The following is a 10540-nucleotide window of genomic DNA, read 5'->3' as shown; positions in this document are numbered from 1 at the left end:
GAACTCGTGGAAGTGGCTTTAGCTTCTTAGTGCTGTGCTTTAACCCACTACACCACCAGGGAGGGCCCTTGCTAAAGTGCTTTTAACCTAGTAGTCAAGTATGTACTTTTTTTGGTAAAATATATTATTGGTGAATTATTTTAAGAAGAGTCATGCACTTAGATGCTATTTACTTTTCCGGCTGCTTACTCCCAGTGACTGTTCTTAGCTTGTCTCAGAACAGAAAATGTTTCAGATACCAGCTATGGCAGCTTTGAGTGGCTCTTTGTGAGGAAGTAGATTAATGTGGGAGAAGTGAAATGGAGGAAGGGAGGAAAGAGGAGGAGATTGTAGTCTTAAGGACTTCCTTATGCCCCAGGTGAAATAGAGAACTAGTGAAAGATTTTAAAAATTGAGTTAGCTAAAAACAACAAAATTGATCCATTCTAGTGTTTTTGACAGTTGTGGGTCATATAGTAATCAAAATGTGGGGAGTATTCCTAACACCTCAAAACTCCCCTTTGCAGCCAATATTCCCTTAGCTCCAATCCTAAGGGACCACTGAGCTGCTTTCTATCACATAGATGTCTATCTCTTCATTTTTGAGGTTCTCTCTGTTATGTGGATCAGTAGTTCTGTCAGTGGATGGATATTTGGATTATTTGCAATTGGGGATAAAAAAAAAGGAATATTTGCATACAAGTCTGAGTGGACACCTGTTAGATTTCAAGTGAAGGAGCGGCAACTGACTGACTTGAAATCTTTCTTCATTTGATAACATTTCTAACATAAAAGTTGAAATATTCCACAGAACTCCCATAAATGTATCTGAACCATCTCACTGGATTTCTCATTATTCCAGCGGATATTTTTCAAGTGCAAAACCATGATATATCTACATGACCAGCCAGTTCAGAAAGTTACCTTAATCCAATAGTATCAAAGGTTATCCAAATTTTGCTGAGGTATCAAGGATGGCCAAAGAATCCAATCTAGGATCATGTGTTACATGTCATTTGTCATCTCTACTCTGTTAGTTTCTCATCCTATCATGATCTTAATTTTATGTAGAGCTATCTATTCCTATAAGATGTGTCTTTAGCCATACAGTTAAGTTTAAAAAATACACAACAGGACCTCCTCTTGCAGTCCAACAGCTATAAATTTATTCTAGCCTTTCCTCTTGTAATGCTCTCCACTAATCCCATTCACTTGTGTATATATTGCTCAAATCTCTTGTATGTAAGCAACCTGTAGAAAGTAAGTCTTCAAGAAGGTGGAAGGAGCAGGGAAAAGTCACAAACTGCACTTTGAAGATGTGATCAAACGAGGGTTGACCTCTCATTTGTGGGAATGGGAGCAAGCCTGGAGTGCTTGATTGAAGGGCTAAATGTTGATATTTAATCCTAAATTTTGGCTGTTATTAGAATCACCTGGGGAACATTAATTGATCTATGCCTCAGATCAATTAAACATAAGTGTCCAGGGTTGGAGAAGTCATCAATAATTCTAAGCTCCTTGGCATGATTCCAATGTGAGCCAAGGTTAAGAACAACAAAGGAGATTTTTGCCTTTATGAAGGAGGTTCTAGTGATTAGATAATTAGCTCAAATTGTGCTTTTCAAAGGCAGTGTATTGACAAATAGAAGATAGTATAACAATGGAAACTTGCTCATATCTCCATTTTAAACTTCAAGACTTAACAAGCGTTTGGTCCCTTGAAAATGAATCCAGCAAAGATCTAATGAATGTGAAATTCTAGCTAAATATTCTTGCTGTATTTGATTTGCCCTGGAGCAGTACTTAAACTATAATGTTCTACAAATTACATCTGGGAGTGGATCTAAGACACTTTTATTTCTATAAACTGATGTCAAATTTACTGGTTGGGACCAAGCTTTGGTGTAACACCCCAGAGTCTCTGCCTTAAATAATTTAATGTGACTGTTAATGTAGAGGATATTATGGATCTCTTTTATAAATCTGATAAAACCAAGGCAAGTTCTCCAGGGGAAATAAAAAGTGCACATGCAAGTATACACCTAAACATACAATTTCAGGGGGATCATGTATTCTTTCTTTCAGTGAATATCTGCTTTTGAGTACAGGTATTTTTCTGGGTACTAAAGAAAGAACAATGGACAAAATTAACAAGATCCACAGATCAATAAGTTTGACAGCAGTTTATAGAAAAAGGTGTCTTAGATCCACTCCCAGACCTGATATACTTGTACCTACATTTTTAACAGCACAGATGTAATTTGTAGAACATTATAGTTTAAGTACTGCTCCAGGGCAAATCAAATACAGCAAGAATAGTTAGCTAGAATTTCACATTCATTAGATCTTTGCTGGATACATTTTCAAGGGACAAAACGCTTGTTAAGTCTTGAAGTTTAAAATGGAGATGTGAGCAAGTTTCCATTTTTATACTATTTTCCATTTGTCAATACACTGCCTTTGAAAAGCACAATTTGAGCTAATTATCTAATTTACTAGAACCTCCTTCATAAAGGCAAAAATCTACTTCACTTGGTGAAGTTTTTATAGCATAGTCAGTTAACAATACCATCACCAAATATATAAACACAGCCTGTCAGATATCGAAATGTCATCGGACAGTGTACCACACGGTCATGGGGTGGCCAGATTGGATGGGGGGGCTGGTGGGAGTGGGTCTGCTAAACTGAGATGTGTGGAGATACCTTGGCTAGAGGCCTAAATGTCAGTGTGTATTAGAGAAGCATCCCAGGCAATGAGCTAAGAGGCCCTGAAGCAGAAATGAGATGAGCTTAACATTTTCAAAAGGTAGAAAACAGCTGATACAGCAGGAACAGAGTAAATGAAGGAGTGACAAGAGGTGACTTCAGAGATAGCCTGCAGTGCTGGGCCTCATAGGTGATGGCAAGGACACTACTTCTTTCTACCTTAGCTACTCGAGTGCCCAGGCCTATTTTCAGACCCTAAAGGGAGCCACAGTCTCCATTTTAAGAACTCCAGACTGAGTAGCAAATTTAGAAACTTTTGGAGACTAAAGGCTCAGAGAACACACCTAAAAATTGGAGAAGCAGGTAGGCAAGCTCAGGACCCCCGACCAGTGTCTAGCAGAACTGCCAGACAGCTTCTTGCTGAATTATTTTAAGCTTAAATAACTAACAAGCAAACTTTTACATAGATTTCTAAGGGTCTTGTTCCTGTTTCTGCTCACAGGAGAACAGTCGGACATCTCAGGCTGCCTGGGGCATGCTCAGAAGGCTTGATGTTGCTTTTTGATTTCGCCTTCCAATGACCAGTAATTGCTTTGTGATAGCATTGGCCTTTCTTTACTAACTTGTTGTGAAAGCTTGAATGCAACTTTATTCAACATCTCTGCTTTGAGGGGGCTCGTAATCAGTGTTGCAGTCGGAGTTTGTGCAATCCTCATTTCTTAAAAGTGCCCCTCAAAAGGACAATTGTCTTTTAACTGTCCTGTGCTGAAGACTGGCCTGAAACTCTAACACTGCATCAGTTGCACAATCAAGATCAAGACGATAAAATTAGTGCTTAGACCCCTACGGTATAGGAAGGAAACACGCACTAGCATTCTGCTATCAAAAGTGATTTCTAATTCATCTGGTCCTTGAAGTGAATCAGGACATAAAGGATTAGAAATCCCAATTGTAGTTTGACAGCGAATAAATTGAAAAAGCCCTGGATCAAAATCCCAATCTTTAGATGGATTGTTGTGAAAGGAGAAGCTAGCCTTTGCTAGGCCTCCATTTCCTCAACTACAATCTAGTTATTAAACTAACTGAAATTCCAAATAAGCCATATTAAAAAAAACTGAAAATACTGCACATGTGTGCACACATAAATATATGCACACACACACATATATGCCCCAATCAAATTTTACATTTTAATTATACTTTGCCTTGCCACTTTATACTCTGGGAAAGGGATAAACTTTTTTTTTTTTATGCATACAAGAACTGGAGTACAGGCCAGAGGTCTGGGGATGGGAGTGGTAAGAGGATTAACCAGAGATAGAGTAGGGAACAGAACAAGAAGATTAACTGAAACACACTGCGGAGGGGAACAGCTGGTGGGTCAGGAGAGGTCTGCCACACCACGTGGGCCACCTCCCTGGCCAGGAATTAAACTCATGCTGCTGTGGCTTTGGAGAGCCTCATAATGCCACACTTTAACCTATTGTGCCACCAGAGAGGGCCAGGTATAAACTTTAAAAAATAGACTTATTTAAAATTTTTATAGAAATTACTTTGGGAGTTGAATGTTTGTCCCTCATTTTATTAGGTGAACACATTTAGGGGAGAGAAGAGAAGGTTCTTCTCTGATACTTTGCCACTAATCAAGTTACTGAGGACATCCTGATAGGAACATCTCTTCTAGAAATAATGTGTGCATGAAGGTGGATGGGAGGGGTGCTGAAGAGAGAGATGACTGTCCCAAGTGCTCTATTAAAAACGGCAACCTGGCCCTCCCTGGTGGCTCAATGGGATAAAGTGCAGTGCTATAAGGCTGTCTGCAGCCATTGCAACTTGAGTTTGTTTCCCCACCAGGGAGATGACCCACATGGCACAGCAGACCTCTCCTGCCTCATTCGCTGCTCCCCTCAGCAATGTACTTGTCAATCTGCCTATTCTGCTCCCCATTCTGTCTCTGGTGAATCTTCTAGCCCCTGAACCTCTGGCCTGTAACCCAGTTCTGTATGCATAAATAAATAAATCTTTTAAAAATTATTTATATTAGAGATAGAGCTCTCACATTTTCAACCTTCTTATGTTCACAGATCTTGCTCATAAGTTGAAAATAAGGGTTAAAATTTTTTTTTTTAAAGTTTTAAAATTCATATAGTTCTTTCAACAATACTCTGCTGGATAAATGAGCTACAACTAAAAAGTCTTCAGCAAGGGTGAACCATTTTGGATATCATTCATGTATAAAAAAGACGAGGAGTTCAACTCTCCTTGGAAAATTAGTTGCTAAATAGCCTCTGGAGCCTGGTAGCTGTTATAAAAGCAGAGGAATAGTAGATACCTTCCCATTGGCTCTGGGACTTACCCAGATGTCTGACTTTCATATAAAAGACAGGAACCTCTGCAGTTGTCTCCACTCCTAGTCGAAGGGCTGCATCGACAGCAAAAACAGCAGAAAAGGAAGATGGCAAGACTATTTCTCTTCCTCCCAGGACTTGCAGCCATATGTGTGGTGCATGGAGTATTTATGGACAGACTTGCTTCCAAGAAGCTCTGTGCAGATGACGAGTGTGTGTGTAAGGATACTTTTATGTCTCTCATTATTTACCTAGGATAGAATTGAAAAGCTACATACTAATAGCACAAGCCTCACTGTGCTTCCAAGTGAACCTTCTCCAATGTGTGTGTGATTAGCATAGTGTCTCCTACTCCGTATTTTGTGTCTCACTATGGAGAAGCCACTTGACTAAGACTGTTGCATGAAGCTTTCATACTTTGGCTATCTTACTCATCTTGAATTAAACAAAAACTGTAAACTGTGAGATATTAGTCACTCTGATTTCTTAGTTTTCTGTTATGTTTTGCCCTTACTGTTGTAAAATCCAGCTGCCTAAAATGTAGTCATTTCAATGCTGTTTTTTTTTTCTTCTAGATACTATTTCTCTGGCCAGAGCACAAGAAGATTATAATGCCCCTGACTGTAGATTTATTAACATTACAAAAGGGCAGCAGGTCTACATTTACTCAAAGCTGGTAAAAGAAAATGAAGCTGGAGAATTTTGGGCTGGCAGCGTAAGATCAGATATTTAAAAATGCGTATCTTTACCTGTTACTCTTAACTTTTCCCTATCGTCAATGCATTTCAATGTTTCAAATTAATTGATTAGAACAATGTACAGGTTGTAGATGCAAGTATTCATGTGTATTTACTTTTATTGCATTTTAAAGCAACAAAGATAATTTCATAAGAGAATCTAATGTATGTTTATGTGATATTTTGGCAAGAAGAACAAGTTAAACACATGGGATCTTGAGCATCCTGAAGAGTTTGAATTTTATTCAAAATGTTTGGGAGGATTTGCCAACTAAAAGGCATGTGTGTTGGCAGTCAGATTAAGTTTCAATATTTTAAAGGAAACGCATCCTCTTGAATTCCAAAGAATCTGCTTTCGTTGGTTAAAACATTCAGCAGTGGCTTGGGGAGGGATGAAACAGGACTGTTTTACTGTTCTCATCTGTTAGCCCTCAAAATAGTTTTTCTAATAATAAAGAGCTAAATTCATTTTCATGTATATTATTGAAATACTTTATAATGAGAAATAAGAGCTCTTTAAATAAGTGGCTAGTTATTTTTTAACAAATTTACTGACTTTAGTTATTGATAATTTCCAAAAAGATTTCAGGCTGCTCACAAGATGGCATAAAATAAAAGAAGGCTAACGCAGCTAGGCCAATAAGACTAGGTCAAAAAGGAACAGATACACCGTTTCAGTGGGATAATGTAATTGCTCTCAGGAAACTTCAAATTTGGCACTGGGCTTCTGGAATCCAGAGTGAGAAGCAAGGCATTGGCAGTTAGTAACTGAAGGAATGATGCTCAGCAAAATAAGCCAGGAAGGAAAAGAAAAATATCGAATGGCCTCATTTATGGGAGGAAAGTAGAGAAAACAAAAAAGGAATCAGGAAAAAAATAACATAATAAAGCAAAAATTGAAATCAGCCGGCAACTATAGATCAGAGACATTCTGTAGGGGAGGGGAAGAGAGAAGGACCAGCACCGGGTGGGAAGAGCTCATGGGACACTGGTGATGGTGCACGGGGAACTGGTGGTGGGAATTTCAGGGGGACTATACATTGTACAAAAATGAAGGATGACATCATGGATATATTAAGAAATGAAAAAATTATAAATAAAAGTAACAAGGTGTGTAGTTGGGAACTGTGGCCAGCTCTTTCCTGACTGTTACACTTCTGGGCATGCAGGTTTACGGCGATCCCCACAAGGATGAGATGGGAACCGTGGGTTATTTCCCCAGGAATTTGGTTGAGGAACAACACGTGTATCTGGCCGCCACCAAGGAAGTCCCCACCACGGTGAGCACCTCAGAGGTGGACCTAGGTTCCAGGTCTTGGGGTAATGTAGGCTAGTGTTGGAAAATGCATCACACAACTCAGAAGTTTCAGGGTAACCCCCACACCTTCCCGTGAGACAGCCAGCTCTGCAAGAGCATTTATACCTATTTTCTATGTTGAAAGATCAGGCAGCTTTCTCCACTTTGTTTTTCATGCCAATTACCTTGGAAAGGAGTCCATGTCACAAAGAAAGTTACCAAAGTAGTATTAACTGATTCTTAATGGTGGTTGTATTATTTAATCCCATCTATTTATTGGGCAACCAGAAGAATAAGCACTTTTATTTAATAAAATTAAAACATTCTGGAAAAATCCTTGAATGTTTTATTTTGTGGTGGATAGACTCTTTGCATGTAAAATATTATACTCTTTACAGTGCCCTACGGTCTTAAAAATGCAGAACAAAAATAAAGATCCCCTTAGTTACTTTGCAAGGTGGCTGCTTTGAAGCCTTTCTCCTGGAGCTCATTGCTGTGCTGAATGACTTGAAAACATTGCCTCCTCTGAACAATGGTGCCCACTTGTCATGGCTTTTTTAACTTGAATGGGTCAAATAACCATAATTAAAAATGTGTTTGGGAACCATCATTTTAAGTACTTTTTGAGTTGTGATAATTCATGTCATACTTTGTGTGTGGGGTGGTTTTCAACCTTAACTGATTTTAAATTCAAATTTCACTTTGGTTTTGTGTGATTTTAAATAAAGAAGTAGCACATCTGTTTTCTGGTCCTGTCGACTTAGTTCAATCATGTCTATTTTTTTTTCCCAGGATATTGACTTCTTCTGCGAGTAGGACATTAGGCAAATCTGCGCTTAGAAAGAAAACACCAAAAACAAAGAAAAAATTGAAAATAACTAAAACTGCATTTTTCTAATTTCAAACTTATGTTCAAAAGGAGGCCTGATGCTGGAGGTAGCAGATGGAGGAGGTTCAACTTGGTCACATTCTCTGCTGACCTGGGTTTCTACCACCCATCTGGGGCAGGACAAAGGTTGGCTCAAGTGGGTAAATTGAAAGCAGAGAATCTTCTTTTGCATGGGGATTATTTGCAAGATGGTTTGTTTGTAGTTGTTTTAAACAGTAGTTCTTTCCAGCTCTTTGGCTCTCTCTATGTAACCTCCATAGATCACAGGACTTATCTTTGGGCATGCTTTTTTTACTTCTTTGTCTCCCCAAACAATGGAATTGTTATTTCATTAAGGATTCTAAGCCCCCTCCATCCCATGCCCTAAGGGTTAAGTCTCAGTGCTATCATCCTTACTACCTGAGTTAGATCCCCAGGGAGGTGACCCACATATGGCACAGCAGACCTCCCCTGTTTCACCCCCTACTCCCCTCAGCAGTGTATTTTATCTGCCTGTTCTGCTCCCCACTGTCTCTGGTGAATCCTCTCATACACACCATACGTCTGGCCTATGTCCCCTGCCAAAAAATAAGAAGGATCTTAGAAGTGTTATTACTTTTAATAAATGATATCTGTGGAATGTGAAGTTGTTAGGGATGAGAGGAACCATTTGGACTCATAAATATCTATTCCTTTAAATTAATTTTTTAAAATCCTCACAAATTATTTCAAATGAGTAACTTTACCTTTTAAATGATTAATAGACCTCTTCTCCACTTTTTAATTAGTTTATGTATATTTAGTGGGGGAAATGGTAAGATTATAGGGGACTTGTATCCTCATAACATGTATTTCATTTACTATTATTCAAGCTTCAAGTTAACAGATGCTGAGAAAAGGAGGATTGGGTTATTTCCCCTGCATGTATTTCAACTTTGAATTTTCTCTTCTTGGCCAAATTCCCTTAGACAAGGATGATGAGTCATGACATCTAATGAGGGGATAAAGGTTTGGTGGTTGCAACGACTCAGCAAGTTTTTTCTGTAGTCAGCTGGAAATTTTCTTTCATTGTGTATTACTAATGCAATTCTTTGCATGTAGTTATGAATTCTGTGTATTAATAGGTAATTAAAATGCTTGTGCTAAACTCAAAAAACTTTCACAATTTCTGAGTAAAATTTTTTACAAAACATTTTTCAATTTGGGGTATGCAAAGTTTGTGGGGCTTGGGAGAGGAGTCTGTCCTCAGATTTCTGTGGTCTGGTCATCCCATTAGCATGAAGAATAGGACATTTAAGACAGGTTAGGACTTGGGCTTCAGGGTCATTTTTCAACTTTGTACTCTATGACTTTGGGGAAATGTTTTGCTAGATTCTTCTGGAGATCATTTAAATAAAATAATACCAAAAACAAAAACCAAAGTCCCCAGTTCACTTTTTCATTTGTTTCTATCACACTTATATCCCATAAAAGATTTCAGGTCATGTCTAGCTTTCTCAGTGTTTTTGTTTTTGTTTTTTATCTAGAGTATTTATCCTACTTCCATGTCTAGGTGCTTCTCACTTGCCAGCTCCCTCTCACCCCAAATGACATCCTTTGAACCATTAGACACCCAGCAATCCCACTGTGCCCCTGATTGGCCCAAAGCACCTCATGCATCCAGTCTCACTCCAGGGCCTCTGGATGCAAGTTCCCTCCTTGTGCCAAGCAGCTACCACCACCCTAGGACCGAGCTCAGCAGGAGGTCTCCTTGGGGACCTACCTGAAGGAAATGAATGAAATCACCCGTGGTAACTTTAAAACTCACCAGGCCATTGGAGTGTACAGGGTTACCCTGGGCTCGCTAGTACCCCAACTGCAGACCTTTGTACCTGAACTTGCATTCAGCAAGACCCCAGGATCCTTGTTGTTTTTATAGAGAAGAAAAATTTACTTCTACTTTCTTAGGTTTTGTGGTCACCCTAAGAATTAAACTGATCTAAGATCGATTAACAGGAGAGGAGCATTTATCTGCACAAGGAAGTCTTCAAATGAGAAATGAAGACCTGAGGAAGATTTTAGGGCCACATGTTTATATTACCTTTTTAACCACAGAACAACAAACTGTGGGGCTGTCACAAGACAAAGGCGCTTGGGCTAAAGGCAGTAAATTGTGGGACAGCGACTAAGAAACTAATGGGAGCTAAAAGTTATTTTAGGGCCCTCCCTGGTGGCGCAGCCGGTTAAAGCACAGCACTGGGAATCTAAAGCCACTTCCGCATGAGTTCCATCCCCGCCTGCCCCGGAGGTGACCACATGGCGCAGCAGACCTCTCCTGGCCCGCCCGCTGCTCCCCTCAGCAGTGTACTTCGTTGATCTGCCTGTTCTGCTCCCCACTCTGTCTCTAGTGAATTCTCTCACCCTCCGCATCTCTGGCCTGTACCCCAGTTCTGTATGAATAAATAAATAAAATCTTTAAAAAAAAAAAAAGTTATTTTAGTAACTTGGTTTATGTAGGCCCAGCTTCCATACCAGCTTCTGGTGATAAGAATATTCTTCTCCTTCCAATGCAGAAAAGATACCTTTTCACAAGAAATGTTATGACCTGTTTTTGGGTAGAAAGT

The 10540-nt window shown here is 39.3% G+C and overlaps 1 protein-coding gene across 1 annotated transcript; it reads left to right on the top strand.

Moving 5' to 3' along the window:
• Nucleotides 1–5127: 5127 nt before the first annotated feature.
• OTOR (otoraplin) lies at nt 5128–8349 on the top strand. Its single transcript, XM_004687154.2, has 4 exons — nt 5128–5254; nt 5611–5750; nt 6942–7052; nt 7862–8349. Exons 1-4 carry the CDS (start codon nt 5143–5145, stop codon nt 7883–7885), a joined length of 387 nt encoding a protein of 128 aa, XP_004687211.1. The 5' UTR covers nt 5128–5142; the 3' UTR covers nt 7886–8349.
• Nucleotides 8350–10540: the final 2191 nt, after the last annotated feature.

Source organism: Condylura cristata, unplaced genomic scaffold, assembly GCF_000260355.1.
Source record: "Condylura cristata isolate star-nosed mole 26May11 unplaced genomic scaffold, ConCri1.0 scaffold00022, whole genome shotgun sequence".
NCBI classification, from domain to species: domain Eukaryota; kingdom Metazoa; phylum Chordata; class Mammalia; order Eulipotyphla; family Talpidae; genus Condylura; species Condylura cristata.
This window is presented reverse-complemented; position numbering and strand designations above follow the sequence as displayed.